Source organism: Anarrhichthys ocellatus, unplaced genomic scaffold (genome assembly GCF_004355925.1).
Source record: "Anarrhichthys ocellatus isolate YVR2014 unplaced genomic scaffold, GSC_Weel_1.0 scaffold40, whole genome shotgun sequence".
NCBI lineage: Eukaryota > Metazoa > Chordata > Actinopteri > Perciformes > Anarhichadidae > Anarrhichthys > Anarrhichthys ocellatus.
Window position 1 is genome coordinate 3,072,923 of NW_022280070.1, and position 22,008 is coordinate 3,094,930.

A 22,008-nucleotide genomic window follows, 5' to 3' on the forward strand; every position below is an offset into this window, starting at 1 on the left:
AGTTTTTACTTTGCTTGAATGAGTATTAAATTGATCATTTAGATCTGTATGTGCAGATGTTACATCCTCTACTAATGCAGACCTACTCCTATGATGCTGTAGTTGTGGAAGCATACAAAGGCAAGAAGAGGATCGAGGCTCCAACCCACATCTTTTCTATCGCTGAAAAGTTCATCAGTTCATTCTCACTGGGCAAAGTTACAATGTTAAAATGTGTTGAAATGTGTACATATGCTTGAACTTGAAACTTTATAAACTTTATAATGATGGCAAAAATGCAGGTAAAATCAGTTGTCAAAACTGTTTGTGAGAGGGAATTATTTTGGATGTTTTGCTTTTACAACTACAGTTTTCTATTGAGCTCCCTTTAGGATCAACTCATTGCAGCCAGCCCTCTGCTGGAGGCCCATGGTAATGCCAAGACTGTGAGGAATGACTCTCGTTTTGTAAGTGGTACATCAAGGTAAGATTCTGAGACTATTACTGAGACTATTACTACTTTTACTTAAGTAAACATCTAAATACCTCTTCCAAAGAAACTTGATTCTGCTTCAACACTCCATAAGTGACAATTCTGTATCTGAACAGACTGAGGAGGACAAGAAGAATTTGATCAGACTTCAGCATCTGGTGGACAAGCTGCAGCTCAAAGTCAAGGCTTACAAGAGACAAGCCGAGGAGGCTGTGAGTCAACTATATTCATTTGCCTTATCGGGCAGTGAAATGAATGTTATCACCATTAGCAACTAAATTAAATAATACTCTTAAACCGTTCACAGGAGGAACAGGCCAACACTCACATGTCCAGGCTGAGAAAGGTCCAGCATGAGCTGGAGGAAGCTCAGGAGCGCGCTGACATCGCTGAGTCCCAGGTCAACAAGCTGAGAGTCAAGAGCCGTGATGCTGGAAAGGTATCTTTTTCATTCTCTTTATATCATATTATAACTATGTGCATATTCTTCCTCTATATATCCAGTATTTTACATTCCAATGTGAAATACACACACACACACACACACATATATATATATATATATATATACATATATATACATATACATATACATATATATACATATACATATACATATACATACATATACATATACATATATATACATATACATATATATATATATACATATACATATATATATATATACATATACATATATATATATATATATTTATATTTATTGCTTGCCCTTTTCCATCAATACATACTGAATGTTATTGTATTGCTAATACAGTCCTACAAACACTGGCCGCAAGTAACTAATTCTCTCTCTTACTTTCAGGGAAGTAACTCTGCTGAATGAGACACAAGACCGAGCTGAGGCATTTTAATAACAGAGTTCATACAATATGAGCCCCTGATCATTTTCTTCTGTAAATCTTCAATAAATGTTAAACATGTCTCAAGTGTTCCGTCTTCTTTTTACCCCTTTGTTACACCTCTTTGTCTTCGTGTGTAGTTGAGACACACAAATAATTTACAGGAAACAGTGCCTGATATTGTAGTGAACTAATATCTCTGTAAAATGTTAAAAGTATGCTCTAGGCTGAATTATTCAACTAATCAAGAGTAAACAAGGTTTAATTTCTGTTTTTATTGTTTGGCAGAATAATGGGTTTAATTTCAACCTACCTACGATTTCTCTCTTTGGATAAGCAGATAAAACAGCATTATCTTTAACTGCATACATTGCATTGACATTTGAAAAAGCAAAGCTTCTTATCCACACCACGAAGCTTGAAACTAAATAGACCATGTGTATATGCATAGGTAACATTTAACCAGCAAAAGAAAAAAAGAAAATCAAACGCCTTATCAAATAACTGACCCAGTTCTGAAAATAAAAACAATAAACTTGAGTTGTACTACAGCGAGAGCTTCTAATTAGTGTGGAAAATGAAAACTACGGATACAATTTTATAAACATTGTTCAATCAATTATTTTCCGAGCCAATTACTGACACTTTACATTCATCTCTGTTGCTTTCCTCAAAAGAAAATGTACAAAGTGGCACCTGACTATTGTTTATTGCCACCATCCTTCCTATCTTTCTTTCTACCCCCCTTTCCCTTTCCTTGCACTGCCTTTTCCCTCCCCTTTCCAGGATCCCCTTTCCATTCATGGCCGCCTTGAGCCACACCCTTCTGCAGCTGGGCTGTATGAATCTTCTCAATCAGAGAGAAGCAGTCTTCATCTTGACTGATGGGGCTGGTCATGTTCCCCTGTTCATGTGGGGTGGGAGATGACGGCCTTGAGTTGGCTTTTCTGGGACTTGCATGGCTCGGAGAGCAGTGCCTGGACATGACATCTTTTGGGACAAGGTTTAAGTTGAAGGACAGGGCCCTGCCAGGTCCCGGGCTCAGAGGGATCACAAGGTTATCTCCAGGGGCTCCTAGAGTGAGGAAGACTTCTGGGAACGCACATGGTTGGTTGATATTCTTCTGACCCTTTGACACATAAGCATAGATGAAGAAATTAATAGACAATAGAAGGCAAAAAGCTCATAATCTACACAAGCGGTGACACAGCTTACCTGCTCTGGTGCGAAGCTCATGGACACCCTCACTGTCACCTGTGAAGAAATAGCGTGTCATTGTTCTATACAAAGTCGTTCGGCGATGCATGTTTAGTTGTTTTGTTCAGTCATTGGTGGCCAAATGCAGAACAGTTCAAAGACTAGAGTTTAAAATAATCACTTAAAGCAGCAAGATTTGTCATTATCAGCAAAACTCACACATGGGAATCTGAGAAAGGAGCATCACTTCCACCCTAACGGAAACACTTAACTGGGGATGGGTGTGGTATTTCGAATTATGGGCTCACACAAGTTTGATTTTTTCACTTGCAACAATTTGATGTTCTTTATTTGAACTCATGAAGGAACCATTTTGGTAATGCAGTCTACTGACGTTACTTTATATGACCTTATATTAGCGTATTAAAATAAAAAAAGAATATGAATGAACAAGTCACCTGTGCTGGGGAATTTAGCTTTTTCTGATATTCTGTCTCAAGGGTAAATGAAGCAGATTTGGATACGGCTCTGGGGGAGCCAGATTCTGCATAAGCCATTCGGGATGGTGAGGTAGGTCTGTAACAGTCCTTCCTTGATGTTGTTGGTGTACTTTCAGACACGGGGATGTGCAGTGGAGAAGCCTTGCAGAAGAAAAATAAAAACAAAAGGCAGTTGAGCTGTCAAGTACTCCGCTGTGATTTATAGAATCATAATTAATTGTGGGTATGAGGCTGTTAATTAAGCAAATATTTCCATGCCGACATACTTTCCTTCTTTACATAAAATACAGATATGCAAATACAGTAAAATGCTCCACATCAGGAATTTAGAACCATATTAAAATGTTCCAAAATCTTTTTAACTCAACTGACAGACATACATCATGTGGGAGTGTGATATAAAAATGACAAGGAACTAAGCAACAATTGGCAATATTCATTATGTTTATAAGACTAATATTATAAATGTTGTGTAACTTACTGGGATTCCAGCCTTTGCATTTCTACCATTTTCATTGCTTCTTTCAGCATTCCCACTTATCCCTGGAAGGGTATGTAGTGCAACACGCTGATCGTCTAGCCGTCGTCCCTGACTGGAGGCAATGATTTTGAAGAATGCGTCAGCGTCTGCACCTGTTACAGAAAGACGAGAGCTATTTCTGTGACATCTCAGAGACAGAAAACGCATACTTGACCTTTCCCCGTGTGTTTTCCTGACCTGTGGGTTTACTATTTAAAGCGCTTCCATTGTGTGTGGGTGTGGCAGGTGTACTTCTGCCGGGTTGTAAAGAGCAACGTTGGTCTTCCATACGTCGCCCTTGTGCATGACTCATCATTTTAAAGAACTGCTCCTGGTCAGCAGATGTCTCCTAATAAAGGTTTAAAGAAAGAAAGGCAATGAGAAGTGGGACAACATACAGACAACTTAGCAAATAGAGGCTGCCACTGAAAAAATTAATTGTACAAACAAATCAGAGGACGAAATGAAACAAGTACATTTTCTCTTCAAAAGACTGTGGAGGAGGAGCCTCCCTAACCATCACTGATGTAATTTTAACATCTTATTTTGGAGAATATATACGATTACAGGAGAGTAGATGTGTTGGCAAAACTATAAGCTGTGTTTTGTGCAGCATGACGTCTCACCTGCCCATGTTGGTCCGGTTTGCCGCGGTTTATGGAGGGAGACTTTTGGGGAGGTTTATTAGATGTGTCTGAACTGGGATGTTCTTTGCAGTGAGTAGATGGGGTACCCAGATTTTGGGAAATGTGAGGTGCTGAACATCTCTGTTCATCCATTCTTGAGCCCTGTGGGAGAAAAATAGGATTCATTGTTATAATGTTGGATCAAAGCAGTTGCACATATTCTTCACCTGCAAAAAACTATTGTCATAATGGTTTCACAATGTTTTTTTCACCGTTCTGTGTATCGGACCAACCTGGACTTTGGAGACCATGTAACACAAGTAGCTTGCATCCTTCTCTGCAGCAGTTGATGTCGATGTGGTACCTCCATTCTGTATCCCTGGCAACGAAGGAAGAGAGACTCGCTGGTCATCAAGCCGTCGGCCCTGAGAGTTGGACAGCAGGCTGAAGAACATTTCAGAATCCGGACCTGGGACAGTGAAAAAAGAGACGCATTAGTTTTAAGGTAAAATGTGTTATCAATTCAATTATCATTGTAAAAACCTTAAATGCAAGAATAAAAACAGGAAAGCAAACATATTATTCTAACCTTTGGGCACAGTGCTCTGACTGGGTTTGTATTTGGGTGTGGACTGGGAACTAACATTTAAGACACATCGCTGCTCATCCATTCGCCCACGCTGGAAATGACTCATTAAGGAAAAAATGTTTTCCTGTTCAGCTGGAGTCGAGGCCTAGATGGAAAAAAAAAAGTGTGCAGTACATATTTAGATGAGTAAATAAATAATCTGCAAAACAACAAATGGGTGTTCAGACTGCAGATATTATTGTTTCCATAAATAAATGTAATTTACCTCCTGGGATAAAAATGATAGCAGTGACTTGAGCATATACCTGTTTTTGAGATGCTTTATCTTTAGTCTTTAGTCGTTCTATGTATGAGCCGGGGCTGAATGAGGCCGAACGTGGAGGGCCTGAACCAGATCCAGACGCACCCTTTTTTGGTGCACACTGGGTTGCCGGGGTTAGGAGTTGAGGTATAGAGCACCTTTGCTCGTCCATTCTGGAACCCTGAAATGCATTACACCAGCACGTCTCAGCATCTTTTCAGGAGGCACACTTTTAACACATAGAGTTCCACAGAGCATTGAGCAAATAATGACTTCATGTAAGAATGTGATCATAACATACTTAGCCCAAAAATAATGTATTACTTTTTTGTGCAAAAATCTGCAACAAATTTTAAAATAATTCAACTGTTCTATACTGTATACTGTACATAAAAAATGTATATCTAATTCCCATTTATAGTTTTTGCATTGAGCACATTTATTATATCCCACTTCTTAGCATTTTTTGATTCACGAGGTACATTGTGGTTGTATATTGTATGTGTCTCATGCATATAGTTGTACAGATTTTATTATATTTCTCATTCCTTATTTCTTGTCTTTATTATTTACTTATATCCTCTACATACATTGTGTATACACATACATCCTTTCTATTTTATTTCTACTTTTCTTATATTTCTTTATGCTTATATATAAGAGCAACTGTAGCATACCAATTTCCCCCCGGGTATCAATAAAGTATTTCTGATTCTGATTATATCCCATTTGTGCAATATTTTGTCCACAATCTAATTTCAAATGTGTGCAACATTTAAAGCCATAGCCAACATCACCACAGTATTTTGGTACTTTCATCAATTGCTGTTAAAACTGTAAAATATTCAGTTCTTTAATAAAGGGAACTACTAACCTGGACTTTAGAGACCATGTAACACAAGTTGTTTGAATCTCCTCCTGCCGATGTGGCATTTTCCTTTCCTAATCCTGGTAATGATGGAAGAGACACTCGCTGATCGTCAAGCCGTTGGCTCTGAGTGTTGGCCAAGAGGCTGAACAACATTTCAGAATCTAGACCTGGGAAGATGACATGTGAAAACAGCTGGAATAGTTAAGTAACTATATAGAACTTTAAAAACAAAAATGCAACTTGTCTGAAACTGGATCAGTTGGGAAGAAACGGTAAGTAAGAGGCAATTACATACATTGCACCACACTTCTGGAAATGGTCACAGAGATGAATACAGCCAGTTTTAATTTTCACCTGTGTTTGAGGTACTTGCCGCAGGCTTTCTGTGTTTGGGTGTGCAGGGAGCACTCCTGCTAGGATCTAAGGAACAGCGCTGGTCGTCCATGCGTCCACGCTGGCCATGGCTGATTACATTCATGAAATTCTGTTCTTCATTAACATCAGGTAATTCTTCCTATTGGGCAAATACAGTGAGATTAAGATTTGACCAAAGTAAGGATGAACAACATTCAATAATGCATATATCATTGTCAAAGAGGCCAGAGGAGAAAAAAAACTGCAATCATTAAAGCAACAAGAATGACACAGTGGGACAGAACAGACTATCATAGAAGTAGTACAGTCATGCTCAGAGCGAACCTGTAATTGGTTGTCTGGTACCAGCAGATGCTTCCTGTTTCTATCTGGAGTACTCTCTGTCACAGAAATCTGAGGTGCAGAGCCGTGATGGTTATTACTCCTCAGATCCTGAGAAAACAAGTCACATTTGAGGTAGACTTCAGTCATTTATTGATCCCACCAGCTGTGCAGGTGCATGCACCTAGCACTTTACAACCTATAGTCTAGTACCTGGTAGTTAAACCCTGGCAATGACACTTGCAGTTCATCAAGGTGTTTCCCCCCATACTTTGAACCTGTGGGGAGTAGGGGTGAAACAATTAACAATCTACAAAAGGACACGTACAATGCAAATAGTATCTTTGTGTCTTCTGTCCCAACCTGCAGGTGTGGTTTTAATTTGTCCAGTTTTAACAGGACTCAGGGAGCAACGCTGTTCTTCCATTCGCCCACGCTGTGAATAACTCATTATGTTGAGGATCTGATCAAGTCCTGGGGCTTCCTGTTGAACATCAGGCAGAAGGAATAGCAAATAGTGTGACCAATGCAAAATGTGAAAGCAATATCAAAATGTTATGAATTATAATATTTTACATTGCAAACAAATAAAATACAATGTAGAAGAATAAACATTAACAGGTTTGCTTCTTTTGGTCACTTACAATAAATAAACACCACTCTGTATACAAGTAATAAGATACTTCATGCCATTCTATACAATTAGAACCAAAATATCAGTCAACAAGGCATCAAAGCGAAGTGGCAAAACGTACACAAACTTACAGGCATAGGAATGAATGTTTGGCTACAAAGGTCTTACCTGCACAGCGTCGGTAGCTTCTGATTTTGAATCCACTTTAGCGGCTGCCATCACAGAAAATAATACACAAAAAAAAGGGAAAGTGTCCCCTACTGAAAACAAGATGAAATGTGAAACAGTACAGAAAGTTACACAAAAGTACTTGCAGTAAGTGATGAATGTATCTATTTGATGTGCAATGGAAATGAAGATCCTGAATGATGCTACTCCAAATGTGTACTGAATAAGGCTCGGTGGAAAGCTTTTAAAAGGAGTTAAGTCCTGAGTATTAACCCATTGACATTAATACCCAAGCCAGTGCCCTGACCGTAATAGTACCATCTGTAATCCCAGATGAAAACATAATCCTCAACATGGTGAGGGATGATCTTTTTCACCAGTAGGTGTACATATTCTCCGTTCTGACCTAACCCCATACTTAAACCCCACATTTTAAATATATGTTGCATATAGGCATACTCCCAGGCTGTGATATTGAGATTAACAAAACTGGTACTGCGATAAAAATAACATTTCTAACTCAAATCCTGTATACAAATATACTTTAAAAAAAATAGTCATATACTGTATGATATACTGGTGAAAAGGATCAAATGGTAAATTACCTTGTACTTTAAACATGTAGAGTGATTAACGGAACCGTAAAGTGTCAAAATACTTATCGGTCCAAGCTGTAAAAATAAGTTATGAGGACTGAAAATGTTCTGCCCACATTGACCACATAATATAAACAGTATATTCAAACTAGAGAGGTTTGAGTATATTCTCTGGACGTTAAGGATATTAGGATAGCATGTTAGAGGTGGTTTAATAGCGAAGTCAAGAGACGTCCACAATGATTTAAAACGATTCTGAGCATGGAAGTTTATTTTTCACTTTGGGATCAGCATGTGGGACAAAGCTTTAAAGTGGACCATGAGTTGAGATCATTTTTAAATGTATGCTGACTGAACTTCCACTGGAACACTATGCACAAGACACTATTTCAAGTGAATATCAAGTTTCTTTTATTACTAATTTTTAACAACGAAGAAACAAACACCCACCACACTTGTTCCAAGCAATATATTAAAGCAGATGGTAACTGTGCAAAAAGAAAAGAAAAAAAAAAAAAAGTATTCCATACTTAATGTCACTGAATATATATATGTTACATACTTCTATTGGCTTATATACATCGACATTAGACTTGATACGATTTGTATTGTGAGATGATCCAGTTTTAAGGGAATGACGACATTTTTAAGTACAAAATAAGGAAAATCTAATATATATTGTAGTAACAAAAATAACAATTTCAATGAGAATAGTAAAATAATCAAGATATTATTAATGTCTCATGCAATATTTTAATACAATTTCAATCACAGTATACAGAGCCCAATTCACAACAAACAATAAAAAGATCATTCTAAAACAAAATAAAGAATCACAAATGTTTCCTTCCGTGGCTACATCTAAGATTTTCTCCTCACGTTTCACTGCAGACAACAGAGATGCTGTGACAGAAGACCAGCAACCAATCATCTCAAATGAAAGACTGAACCCTTCTTCCAGTGTGCTCTACCCTGTTCAGGATCTCACCATCTAACAGTCAGGATTAGGAACTTGGTCCAGACTCTTCAGGTCATTAAGGAAGCTAGTAGGAGTCAGGATGTGAGAAGACCCTGTCAAGGAAAAAGTAATATGTTTAATAAAAGAGGCAAAACTTCTTGAACGCTGCATTTTTTGGGACAAAAATTTTTGCCTGCTCGACAGCGATCGCTTACCAATCAGCACTTCCCATTTCCCATCGGTGGCTCGAGTAACTTCGTAGGCGGAGCGCATCTCTGAATGCGACAGCCCACCAATCACGAATATAATAAGTCGAGGGCCGGAGCGATATTCTGTTGGAGATTTATTTTTGTGCCACTGTCCAAAACGTGCACTGCTGTAAAAGGAATTAAAACAATAGATGAGCAACAAGTAACTTTACTAAAACTACGGGCTAAGCAGCCAGTTTCATTACACGGAAATGATCCATCGATGATCATACCCAATTTGAATAATAGCAAGTACTTCAATAGTATGCAATGCTTTTCTTTTATACAGTATTCACATGAAATTGGCTCTGGTAAATACGTGTGAAAATCTTATAAATTAATAAGTCCTAAAGGCAGCATGTCAGACCACACAACTTCTTCCAGTCTGGAAGCAAAAGGCTCATTATTTAAAATCAGCGGAGGATGTGAAAGGAATAAGTACTGCATGTGTGTGTTATTGTGATGCTTTGCTTCCTACCTCTGCTAACGAGTTTGATAGTGTAATAAAAAGATCAAATTAACCTCTTTTTCAATGGTCATGTCCGGTTATATATAGCATTAACATTATTGACTACTCTGTTTTAATTCTGCACTTTGCTAAAAAGGAAGAGGACAAGCATTGTGCTTTATGCAGATTATAAGTGAATCCAGATAAAAATTGCCTGGAGGGATTATAAAGTATTCAAAGCAAAACTGGCTTAATTTATTGTTGTCCTTGATTCACTTCATCACAAGCTTGGCTTTAACTCAGTTACAGGGATAAAAGCTTTGATTTGACAACATTAATCTGTCTGCTACCCCAGTTAATATCGTTGTTGTTGCTGCTTTAAAAAGCACAATCACGGCCCAGAGGTCACAGAGACCTTTGACCACCAAATTCTTGGAAGTTTATCCTCGAGTGAGAAATGACAGGAACAGAGACCCACAAAGCAAAATAATAAACTGAACTAAACTAATGAACGAGTATTACCTTGGATCATAAGAACAAAAGGGCACATTTCAAAATGTTTTTGTTTCATTACTCATTAACCAATTATTTATTTACGTTCATTGTGAATTGGAATAAAGTAACAACGTCCAGCTCATATCTGTTTCCAGCAGCACCTACCTGATTGCTGTCTGAGTTGTGTTGATGGGAGCAGGGTCAGAGATGAATGGCCACAGCTTTCGGTCCAGTTTGTCATCGATGGCATTCTGCGTTACAGAAACACAGATAGTGTGAAAAAAATCTGAGGGCAAAACGTAGCAGGTGTGCCGGCAACATCAGACACGTGATTTGGGCTTTAGTACCTCCATGACGTCTTTGATGAAGGGAACCCATCTAGAGAGCTGGTAGGTGCTCTCCGTGCGGTCCTTGCGCTCTGGCAGTGTTTTCCCAGCATTGCGGCCCTGACAAACAACATGACGCATGTAACAAACACTGAAGGGGAAATGATATTTGAAAACCGCAACCACACTGCATTAAAGACATCTACCCCAGCTATAATGTTGCAGCCCAGGTTCTGCAGGTTGGTGATGATGTTGCTGTCGGCCTGTATGTTTGCATGCTGGATGAGCTTGGCAAGGTTCTCCTCCCCGATGCCTACACGGATAACCAGATATGTTACAATGGTGAAGGCAATGACACCACTTACTTCTCTGCTCATCACTTCACAACTTTGATCACGTTAACTCTTCTAAATAACAGTCGCACACAAGAATGCTTTTTGTGCACAAAGAAATGTAGGGTTTGAAACGTATTCGTTAAAATAGGAAGAGTTTTGACAAAGTCGCACCTTTTTTCTTGTGGAATATGTACAGCAGTATGATGCGGATTTTGTCATAGGCCTCAACTTCATTGTTGAGGAGCACAGGAACAATGTTCTTCATGGCATCCTTTAGAGGCTCCCCTTCTTCGTTTGCTCCCATTGCCAGGTCCTGTGGAAGACTCCCGTGTTTAAACATTAACTTCTACTACAACCTCAATTACAACTGTCAGCTGACAGACGACTCACAGGGCAGCTGACACAGGAGGAGGACTAACCTTTGAATCTTTTTCAATATCTTTTTCTCTCCCTTTCATTGCAATACTATGGTTTTAACTTTAGTGAAAGGGTCCGAGCACTATTGCTTTTATTCTTATCCGAGGCACTGTGTGACCTCCCATAAAACGAATTTGGGCAAAGCCTCGTTAACGGCAATCAATAATGAAACATTTTGCGAGCAACTGAACCTAGAGAGCGGCTACAAGAGCACATAAAAAAAATAGAGCACATTGTTTTGGTTACAACGCTGCACACAGACATCTGTATTGGGTTGCCCAAACAATGTGGAGCACTAAAACAAATGGCAGCTGACAAGGGGCTGTTGCTGGTTGGATCACACGGTCCATCTTTGAGCCAAAACATGCCCATTGGATTAAAGAGGCAGCTTTCAGACATGCCGACACTCCATTAGTGCAGTTGAGGGATTCACTCTATGAAAAGGGCCCCATTAACACTTGCATGTGATAATGCCACAACCATGCATCGCTTAACATTTCCTGTGTGCTTTGGACTCATCTGATACCGGACTAAATGTGGCAGAATGCATCCCCCTCAGAGAGACAAAGCAGGGCTGGCTTATACAAATGGCACACTGGGGCTTGGCACTGGTCTGGACCGTGGCTTTATCCCAAGGCTCATGTTGATGGAGGGATTTCCACATTACTAAGTAGTGCATGTGTTATTAAATGCCTTTACAGTAACAGCTTCTTCTGCAGATATATATGGATGTTGACGTCCGGTCCCACGCTTCTTATGCACCATTACGATTCTACATTAAATATCACAAGACCAGTGGAGCTATAAATAAAGACGCCATAATGTCGAGGTCACTTTGCGTGGGGAGTGAGTGAGACCCTTAGTTGATCCCCTGTGATATAAAAACTACAGATTGACGGGTTGTTTTGCCAACAACAGCGCATGAGAATACAAATTCCAAGAATATTAAACTTGACCTTTACAGTAAAAGTGAAAACATCAAATTTAATTCCAATCGGACACCCAAAAGATTACCGACCTGTTCCACTTCACAAAGCTTATCAAGAGAGGCCTTGAACGTCTTCATACACGCTTCGGCTAGGTGCAAGTGAGTAGAGTACTGTGAATGAAAATGAATTAGGATTATTGTGAATTCACAAATGTGTGGTTATAATAAAATCATCGCATGATATATAAAACCTATAAAAGATTTTTCTTAAAGCTACGGGCAAGACGGACAACTCTGATGGGAGACTTTCTGGAGCTACTCCAGAGATTCTTGACATGATGGACCGTCAATGTTTGGGCAAATGAACTACAACGTGGGCAACATTTAAGTTTGGACTTGTTTAAACTAACTGTTAAATTTAGTCAGAAGTGTGTCCTAATACAATATGTACAAAATCCTTACAGTACAGTACAGAGTACTCGCTTTACAATAGAAACATGATCATTAGATGATAATATTACTAGTGACGAGTTTATCTTCATCCCACTCACCATGCTCAGCTCCTTTTGGTACTGGGGCATCTTCTTTAACATCTGAGAGAGATCTTTTATGTTGGCCTGGGATGCAAAACATTTTTTTTATTAAAAATGGCATTATAACATAAAAGTTGTCTTCATCATACACATCTGTAATAAGAACTGAACCAAAACGAGAACTGCATGAGCACTCACATTGTCGGTGCACATTCTCTTGCTCTGGCAAAAGGTGCGAAGAAGCTCCGTCACTTTCCTGCAACAACGGGTTTTGAAAATGATTAGTCAAATATGACGCTACTGTTTAACTTAACTTTCATTTATTGGCATAGTATAGTGTACAATTTCTAACTTTTCGGAAAGCAAAGCGTGCGTTTTCAGTTGTAACATAAAACCAGGAGAAAGCAATGACCAGAGCCTGTTGGGAAGGATGACAGTGACACGAGAGATACTTTAATCTAGTTGTGACAGACTTACTTAGTGACATCAGCGATGTGCATATGTCTGAGCTGAACCCAGAGCTCGTCATCTTCGTCCAATAACACTTCTCTGTCATTTGAATTCCCAATGCCGGTTGACTGATAACTGAAAACAAGTACACGCATACAACACGATTGGCTACGGAGAAACAGTTCGCCCCAAGACAGCACAGTGATCTGGAGAAGCAAATGATCAGCAGTCTGTATTTAATACGATGCTCACTCACGTGTAGATATCCTGTTTGATATCTAGCAAGTCGTGGGCCATTGCCTGGAAGGTCAACTCATGCAGGATAGGCGAGATGGGATCAAACCCACGATCAACAATCAGTAGCTGGGATCGCGCCTTATCTGGACCCTAAAACCAATGAACAGAAGAGATATAAATTAAGACAAACCAAAGATTTAATGCACAAATACATAATAAAGGAGGATCTAGTCGACAATATGCATGAAAGATATGGCCCTTCATTATCTTTTTGTAACTCCGTCATGCAGCAAAAGTCTTGTCAGCTTTTATCAATACGAGTTAGAAAAGAGAACGCTTACACAGCACAGCCATTGTTATGCACTTCAGATGTATGGGGGCAAAAAGAAAACAGAAATACATGCCTGTTAAGACCCATCTCAGGATTAAGGAATTGTCAGCTAAGAAAACAGAAAAGGAGAAGGAAAAAAAGGGAAAAGGTCCAGCAAGGCGTGAGAAAAACACAGGAATTAAAACCAAGAAACCAAAGAAACCATTAAAACGTCCTCAGCCTGTGAAGGTGAAGAGCTGCCGAATCCCAAAGGAAGTCTATTCTCTGATGCATAAAAGATGGTTTAGCAGGGGAAAAAAAAGCAGCTTAAGAATTTAGAATGCAAGAATTCTAATAATACAGTAGAGCACATAAGAATTGTTGTGCCTGGCGATGGAAGTAGTTCCTAACCTCCCCCATGCTTGGGTTGTCAGCTTTGTGAGCAGTGAGGCGCTGGTGGACCTCATCAGCCAGTCTGGCATTCTCCTCTGGTCCCCTTAAGAGAGATACAAACAACTGAATCAGCAAAATTCTGTGAAAAGTTACTTTTAGTTGACTTTTGTGAGAGGTTTTCATACTTGCGGTAACGGATTGCAGGGTACTCCTTCAGTGTATCACACAGGGTCGCGATCTGCTCGGCCAGACTTTCCAGCATTTTGTCTTTTTTTTCATTTGGCTCAGAACTGTAGAAGGAGTACAAGGAGTTTGGATCATCCAGGGAGAATACCTGCAGGGGTGAGAGGGGTTGAGGTTAGCCTCAATTTAACCACATCATTTATGTTTACAACAATCAAGCTGCAATATATATATTTTTTTACATTACCAATGGAACAAAATGAGGAAATGATGAAATGTGTCACTCTTAGTAATACACCCTCAGCTCTAAAGGAGCGTTTACTCGTTTGTTTCACTCTTAACTCGTAAAAAACGCTCTGATAAACCCGCTGTATGCTAGCAGTCAAAAATCAACCCTGGTGGTATAACCCACCAAACATCACACAGAAAACACTGGTGACACGCTGTTGAACAACATGGATTTAGCATTTAGCAGCGAGCCAGATCATTTCCTCAGGAGCTGTCAGTCACTAAAACACAAGTAAAACAAAAGTGATTGAAGAACAATGTGGCCAAAAGAATCAAGTAAAGAGGGGATCATTCCTACCTGAGACTCATACGGCAGGAAAGCAACATTGATCTCTTTTAAAGTCTTGACAACCTTGGAGACTCTGGATCTCCCAATCTCGGCAAAGAGAGCATCTGGACAAGCTATGGAAGCAAACATCAATAAATAACTTAGAAACGGCAATACGGTAATGCAAGTATTCAGTATATCTTGAAACTTTAAATGTTTTGCACAGTACTTTTGAAAATAGCTGATCAATAAATATGGTTCCCACAGGTTTAAGTTGTTTTTCATCGTGAAATCAATGATGGAAATACACACAGTACACAGACAAACTTACTATCGGTGAAGAAGATGTGTGCTGCTTTGTAAGTAAAGGCAGCGTCTTTGAAGTCATTAATGAGAGCACGAACCGACTGTAATTGAAAACAAATTTTGTTTAAAATTTTAGGATAGTGAGAAAGATCACAATGAACACAAGAAGATCTTGTTGAGGGAACTCTGAGGAAGAACAGCTGACCTTCTCCACGGGGGAAATCAGATAAATGGCCTCCAAGCTAGAGATGGGCTCCCTGCGTTTATTGATGTCCTCCACAACTGAAAAGGATAAAACAGAGGATTTTTAATTCAATCTAAACAGTCTCACTTGATCAATATGCAACTGCAAATAAAACATCACCTTGTAAAAGGAAAAAAACAAATCAGTGAGTGTTGGCATATCAATCTCCCATGAGAAATCCACACATCAGCTGATTCTTTTAATAAGGCTGGTGAAAGTTTTTTATCAAATAAATCAGTGACCATTCATGCACTGGAGACAGTGGACATTTATAACTTAAGAAATACTTTGGCCATCCATTAGTATGTGACAGGACGGCTATAAATATCCCCCGATTGCTCTATGACAGTTTGAAGAGGTTGGCATAAATAAAGCAACGCCTGAAGAAAGTGTACTGACATCCATTCTTTTTTTTCTTTAAAGTTTGAACCCTCGTGTTTGCGACTGATCCACAGGATGCAAGACCGTTAATTATCCGCATACTTACTGGTCACGCCCTCTGCCAAGATGTCTGACATCTTGCAACAAGAGGACAGAATCCGCATGCTCATGTGATCCACGATGAGAACCTGGAGAAACACGAGATAAACAGGTTAGAAATTCAGTGTGACAAGATCTTCTTCATTCCTATTGAGCAACTGTTACCTTCCATTCTCCATCCTTCTTTACGCTCTTTATGACCCCACTGAGGATTTCTGTAGAAGAATTAAATGGATGGTTACAGAACAATCTATAATTTGGAAACATTTCTTGCGCCGCACAAAAAAGGTTTACGTGAATTTTAGCAACGACTCCAATATGGAAATATCTGGCAATGCGGTTTGTGAACCAGAACTAACATAACACCATAATAATCATTTATGTGATGCCTATAATTTGCATTGACTCCCCTTTTTGTTACAGCATCCATTTATAATTTTTACAATTTCATTTTGTTGTCTTTTCTGCCTACAGTCACTGTAAGGAGATTCAAGAGCAAGTCAAATATCAATTTGAAACGTGACATTTCTTATATTAAGCCAATGCAAAGGGTTAAAGGTCGGCTGTGTGCGTCTAAAACTCTCTTAACCAGGAACCAACCTCATATTTAGTACTTGTATTTACCAAATTGTGGTGCAACTTCCTTATGCGATATTGTTGCGATTACAGTGTACGAAGATCAGACAAAAGCATAGTTGTTCCAGTGACTTCATAGGCACAACAGCTGAGGTGTGGCACTCCCCGTGAAACCAAGTGTGAGGGTCTAGTGCAGTGTTTTATTGTGACAGTGGGTCATCTTACCCAAAATGCTCTGAAATAAAACATACAGCGCAAAGGTGCTATTCCACAAAACAAAATCCATTAGTCGTTAGTGTGGCTATTGTTTTAGGCCATCATATGTTCACCAGGATCTGGGTGGCTTAACATTTCCTCCCTTTAATAGTGCACAGAAGGGAGGACGGTGTGGGAATAAAATAGAAAAATGAAGAACTACATCGATGTGATATCATGTTCATCACTCTACTTACTAGTCTAACCTCATTATAAACCCACCTCTGACTCCCTAAGACATATGATTGATTCTTAAAGGCCAAGTCTTATCACCACATCTTTTCCACTTGCTAATTGATGTGATAATGGGCTGGTTAATTCAGCAATTCATTATAAAAAAAAAGAAACATTATTACACTACACCTACGTTAAAGATCATTGTCATCACTACGCTATGAATTGTTTCCACGAATAGATTGGTGAGGGTTCTGGATATTTCAGTGGATACTGGATGTATATTTGTTTGCTTAGATAGGCAAAACTATAATCTAGTTTGTACCAATTTACTTTTAACAACGTAGAACTGTCTGCCAGGACCACGAGGAAAATTAATCACTGACAAAAGGTCGTGTCATGCCCAACCCATTTCCAAACAGCCAACTGGAAAAGATGACTACTTGAAGCTGGGGCCTTCCACCTCAAAGCAGAACATCAAACCATTTTAGCAGTCTTAATCTAAGCCTATATATTTGTTGCTCTTTACAATGTAGCAAGATATCTGCATGCATAGTTGCCAGGCATCAGCCCGTCTTGCCTCTTACAGAATGCTGTTATTTTTGAGTTTATGACTTGCGGTGACTTATATTAATTGGCATTATAGTGACAATGGAAAGTGGCAAGGAAGACGGCCTGCAGCTTAGCTTAACTTGTGTGGACAACAATATTTCCAAGGATTAGATCAAGCTCATAAGACCGGTCACCATGCCACCACTATAGCAACGGTTGCAGATTTCCTAAGCCCAGGCCCAGCATCACAAACATGCGTTTTATATTCAAATCAGTTGCAATTAAAAACTCAGTTATAAATAGGCCTAGAATAAACAAATAGCAAGTCATTGTTAGTCTGATCTATGAGTCCTGGGGTCAGAGTTACTTGTATTACTAGAGCAATTTGAGACAGGTTTGTTCACACTACACTCCTCCCTCTGACATAATGAAAAGGTTGCGTCAGAGTATAAATAAATTTGCCTTTAAACATTACAAGTTCTTTCGAACAACTGAACCCCTCAATGCAAATACTTATGATGTATAAACGTATATAATATTAAATAGCCATTACCATTACATGATGCTATTTATCTTTGATTTGCGAATACGAAATGTATTCATTAATCATTATTATATCAAGATTTAAGAGATGCTTTAAGCACAATTGATTCTATGACGTCATTGAAATGGTTAGGCTTTTTGTAAAAACGAAATAAGTTAATATTGAAATATAATTTACTTTAAAAACTTTTTTGTAACAACAGTTCACATTGTATTAATGACGTACAACACGATTTGTTACGGCTGATTTAACGTTAGTCCTTCTCAAGTGAAGTTACCGGACTTCCTCTTTGGGTTCAGCAGCTAATGGTAGCTCATATTTAGGACCAACACGACAATGGTCACAACACCGTCAGTCACTGAAGCCGTCGATGTGTACAACCGCCCAACAACAAACCACCCTTTCTCCTCGGCTAATGGTGTTACCAACACTCGCAACACAATACAAATGTGTATCAATGACTTGGTTACCGATGACATTATGTCCTCGGGTAGTGTTAGCATTTTAAATTGTGACTGGAACAGGAAGAACCTGAGCTCGACCAGCAGTGCTTCTGATAAAGGTTTAGCGTCAATTCATCGAGCTCCTTCGAGTACAAAATTAACAACCTGTGTATTTTATTTGTAATAAACTTCTGAAAGTGAATACAGCGATTAAACGAATGTATAACTTACTTTCTCCAACTACCGCCTTCAGCCCACTCGGTGCCATCTTGACAGCAACCTGTTGGCTCGTTAGTCGGTCACTTCCTTGTTGTTAAAGCCTGTATGAGTCGAGCACACAGGCTTTAACAGTGAAATGTTGCCCTCTATTGCCTCATACTACTATTGCATGAACACGACTCATACACTTGATCCCAATTTGTGTGCAGTAACCTTGTTGAAACAAATAGCAAACGTGTGGGAAATATCAGTTAAGATACATTAATCATATGGTGTAATTTTCATATTCAAAATGCTTCATGGATTGTTATTCTTTAAGGCATTGCCTTGCGACTGTTGCTTTTGCACTCCAACCATGCACATTCTGTGCAAAATGATTAGATGAGTGGTGTTGCACAATGAATAGCACTGTAGTATCATATGATATGTCATGGCACCATCATTCCACGTCATATAGGGTGTTGAATCAGAAAAGGTTTATTGCCAAGTACGTTACACATACAAAGAATAGGGCTTGGTGATTGGTGCATAAAAATAAACAGTGCAATAGTATGAGACATAATTTAAATAGATGTTAAGCACTTGAAGTCCTGGGTTATTGTGGAGCCCAGGAAATGGAAGGACTCCACAGATTCAATGAGGGAGCCACACAGGGCGATAGGGGCAGGTGGGGCTGCGTTCTTGCAGAAATCCACAACCATCTCCACTGTCTTTAGAGCGTTGAGCTCTTAGTTGTTTAGTCTGCACCATGGTCAACAGATGGTCGATCTCCAACCTGTAGGCGGACTCATCCCCACCAGAGATGAGTCCAATGAGCGGTGTCATCCGCAAACTTCAGGAGATGCTGAACTCCAGATGCTGGAGGATGAAGTGAAGGGCCGTGTTGATTGCGTCGTCTACAGACCTGTTGGCTCTGTAGCCGAACTGCATATTCACGTGCACTAACAGCCTAAAGCATATCAGTAAATGCTGTATTTTTAAAATACAAATACAGTAATAACATTACCATACTCAGGAATTAGGGAAAATTCACTTTATTCCAGAAGTTGAGGCATTTTGAGTGATCGAAGTACATATTTAAGACATCTATACTGTCTGCGTTGAACCAGGAGGTACATTTGGGTCACACTCTATTTCAATGCCTCTGCACAAGTTACTCATAAACACCTTGTTCCTACAAATAAATATTGGCTGGTGGTCAAACCAGCTCTCTTCTGGTCAAAAAGCATCTTTAACCAGAGGTTAGAGATGTGGCCATAGAATGTACAGTACATCAGATACATCTTCATAGCCAAGCACAGCCATCAATGCTTCTGATACAATAGGTGAAACAAAACCAACATTGACTTTAATTAAAAACAGCGTTAAAATGATTTGTTAATGAGAACCATACACATAGTCAGTGCCTATAGCGTCAAATTCCTCCATTCCCTGAACTGTTATTATACAAACCCAGTGGATGTCATAAGGATTTTACAACAGTGATAAGCAGAAAATAAAATAATTTAATGTCATAGTATCACACAACTGAATCACTACTGGTGCAGACAGTTCTTTTTCTGAATGCAGCAAAAGTAAAAATCTCACAGAAGGAAACCTGCTGCAGACTAGTGAAACTTGATATTTTATTTCCCAATAAGATAACCCAGAACATAAATTTAAAGTTACCCAGACTGTAAATCAAAGGCTAAAAGCAATAGTTGCTGCCATCTGTGCCTCTAGTAAATACTTATGCAATCAGGTAGTTCGTATTTTGCGTTTGTGCTCTAAATTCAAATCAGTTTATGGAGATTTTCTTTATGCTTTGGTATTAATGTCTCTTTCTGTTTGTCATTATCAAAAATGCTCAATTACATCCAATGTGATACAATGTTGTAAAACACTAAACATGAAAAAATAAATCAACATTTAATAAAAACTGCTCCTCACAAAATAAATTGTGAAAATTACATTAGATCCAACTGGATATACAACTCAAATAACTATTTTATGACAATGCAATCACAGCAACTCATAGGGCATCTGAACATTCCTTGGTGAAAAAAAAAAATCAAAAAAATCACACATGTAGATTAAAGGCATACTAGGAACGCCCACCACACATTAGGGATGCGTTAACTTCTCAAAGAGTTTCGATGTGTCATGCTCTTAATCCAGTCCCATCAGTTTCTCGTTTTACCCAATAAACACTGCCAGATAGTCCATCAGTGGTGCTGGTAATATATGCATTTTTTTCAACACATAATCCTCAATTCTCAGAGTCCATAGAAAGTGCTCTTAATAGTTGCTGCTCCTTACGAAGACGCATTCGCTCTTTGAATTCCTGCATCTCTTTCCTCTGAAAATACATATAGCACAATCATCATATATTGTGCTTTACAGCCGTAGTTTTAGAATACTTAATTACACACACACACACACACACACACACACACACACACACACACACACTGCTTTTTATGGATACAGCTAGGAAATCATACGGCAATTATTAGTGGTGTTTATTATTAGCCTTAAATTAAATGAATAAATAAAAACGTACGCGCAGTCCTTCGTCAGGGGGGAAGATCTCCCTCTGGAAACCATAAAAGATGCCAGCAGAGAAAGAGATATGCGTTATTACAAGAAGAGCACCGAGCATGTGGACAGAAAATAAAACAGCAGCATTGCTTACCTTTCTTTTTACTATGTACTCTTCAAAATACTCTGCTTGATTTGAGATCCAGAACATGGTCACGGGAAAGGACAGATACAGCATCATCTGCTCAAAAACAAATAAGATCGGGAAGTGAGTGACTGTGGAAAACGACCACATGACCACACATAGCCTAATGATAACGACTAGCTAGATCGAACCACTCAACCTGGACACATTTGTGTGATATTAAATGTCCAGGGACATTGTTTTAAAACACTTGGTACTCACTCTAAACATCTCTATTTTAACACCCATGTTTGCGTCGGCACTGGACCCAACAACAGTGAAACGTTATCTAAACTCCTAACATCGCCAAAAGACCTTCACACTACTTCCGGGTAACTGACTCGGAAGCCACAACGCATGCGCTTGTGCTGTCATAAATACATATATTTCAACACAATTGAAAATAGACACACGTATCACATTTGATATCATACATGACTTTGCCCCTTGATAAAATAATATTTGGAGAGTTTTAAAATGTGACGCTTAACTTTTGTATCGCAGCTGACCTTTAGTTAAATAAAGGCGCAGGGGGGGTGTCCACCGAGGGGCGCTGCAAACCATTAATTGTGTCCTGATACCATTGACACTCTGCTTTTTAGGTACATTTTGCAATAAATACCTACAAGGAGACCTACAGTGGATGTTATCTCGTTCTACT

At 39.0% G+C, this 22,008-nt stretch overlaps 4 protein-coding genes across 4 annotated transcripts; 1 reads left to right on the forward strand and 3 right to left on the reverse strand.

Moving 5' to 3' along the window:
- The first annotated feature begins 275 nt into the window (after positions 1 to 275).
- On the forward strand, positions 276 to 1,319 carry LOC116394504 (myosin-7-like). Its single transcript, XM_031867630.1, has 5 exons — positions 276 to 281; positions 372 to 463; positions 567 to 684; positions 780 to 911; positions 1,299 to 1,319. Exons 1-5 carry the CDS (start codon positions 276 to 278, stop codon positions 1,317 to 1,319), a joined length of 369 nt encoding a protein of 122 aa, XP_031723490.1.
- Positions 1,320 to 2,747: 1,428 nt separating this feature from the next.
- Positions 2,748 to 5,983, reverse strand: LOC116394505 (uncharacterized). Its single transcript, XM_031867631.1, has 9 exons — positions 5,943 to 5,983; positions 5,073 to 5,249; positions 4,768 to 4,912; positions 4,472 to 4,647; positions 4,179 to 4,340; positions 3,751 to 3,901; positions 3,514 to 3,665; positions 2,991 to 3,173; positions 2,748 to 2,786 (listed from the first exon to the last, which is right to left on the reverse strand). The coding sequence occupies exons 1-9, from the start codon at positions 5,958 to 5,960 to the stop codon at positions 2,748 to 2,750; spliced, it is 1,203 nt and encodes a 400-aa protein (XP_031723491.1). The 5' UTR covers positions 5,961 to 5,983.
- Positions 5,984 to 8,420: 2,437 nt separating this feature from the next.
- stxbp2 (syntaxin binding protein 2) lies at positions 8,421 to 18,741 on the reverse strand. Its single transcript, XM_031867969.1, has 19 exons — positions 18,656 to 18,741; positions 16,046 to 16,095; positions 15,888 to 15,969; positions 15,362 to 15,438; positions 15,182 to 15,257; positions 14,881 to 14,984; positions 14,297 to 14,445; positions 14,130 to 14,214; positions 13,428 to 13,558; positions 13,199 to 13,306; positions 12,920 to 12,977; positions 12,740 to 12,805; positions 12,279 to 12,359; positions 11,015 to 11,156; positions 10,715 to 10,821; positions 10,530 to 10,628; positions 10,348 to 10,433; positions 9,207 to 9,367; positions 8,421 to 9,104 (listed from the first exon to the last, which is right to left on the reverse strand). Exons 1-19 carry the CDS (start codon positions 18,690 to 18,692, stop codon positions 9,025 to 9,027), a joined length of 1,779 nt encoding a protein of 592 aa, XP_031723829.1. The 5' UTR covers positions 18,693 to 18,741; the 3' UTR covers positions 8,421 to 9,024.
- A 920-nt stretch (positions 18,742 to 19,661) lies between these two features.
- On the reverse strand, positions 19,662 to 21,664 carry pet100 (PET100 cytochrome c oxidase chaperone). The gene is made up of 4 exons (XM_031867962.1): positions 21,570 to 21,664; positions 21,318 to 21,404; positions 21,186 to 21,218; positions 19,662 to 20,981 (listed from the first exon to the last, which is right to left on the reverse strand). The coding sequence occupies exons 1-4, from the start codon at positions 21,594 to 21,596 to the stop codon at positions 20,892 to 20,894; spliced, it is 237 nt and encodes a 78-aa protein (XP_031723822.1). The 5' UTR covers positions 21,597 to 21,664; the 3' UTR covers positions 19,662 to 20,891.
- Positions 21,665 to 22,008: the final 344 nt, after the last annotated feature.

Coding starts and splice junctions, on each gene's coding strand:
- pet100 (XM_031867962.1), bottom strand. CDS start 21,596: ATGGGTGTTAAAATAGAGATGTTTAGA. Junction 21,405..21,569: donor TTAAAATAGAGATGTTTAGA/GTGAGTACCAAG, acceptor GTTTTTGAGCAG/ATGATGCTGTATCTGTCCTT. Junction 21,219..21,317: donor AGTACATAGTAAAAAGAAAG/GTAAGCAATGCT, acceptor TATGGTTTCCAG/AGGGAGATCTTCCCCCCTGA.
- LOC116394504 (XM_031867630.1), top strand. Junction 464..566: donor TTTGTAAGTGGTACATCAAG/GTAAGATTCTGA, acceptor ACACTCCATAAG/TGACAATTCTGTATCTGAAC. Junction 685..779: donor AGAGACAAGCCGAGGAGGCT/GTGAGTCAACTA, acceptor AACCGTTCACAG/GAGGAACAGGCCAACACTCA.
- stxbp2 (XM_031867969.1), bottom strand. CDS start 18,692: ATGGCACCGAGTGGGCTGAAGGCGGTAGTTGGAGAAA. Junction 13,559..14,129: donor ACAACCCAAGCATGGGGGAG/GTTAGGAACTAC, acceptor CATTGGTTTTAG/GGTCCAGATAAGGCGCGATC. Junction 13,307..13,427: donor ATCAAACAGGATATCTACAC/GTGAGTGAGCAT, acceptor ACTTGTTTTCAG/TTATCAGTCAACCGGCATTG.
- LOC116394505 (XM_031867631.1), bottom strand. Junction 3,902..4,178: donor AACCGGACCAACATGGGCAG/GTGAGACGTCAT, acceptor AACCTTTATTAG/GAGACATCTGCTGACCAGGA. Junction 3,666..3,750: donor TTTAAATAGTAAACCCACAG/GTCAGGAAAACA, acceptor TTTCTGTAACAG/GTGCAGACGCTGACGCATTC.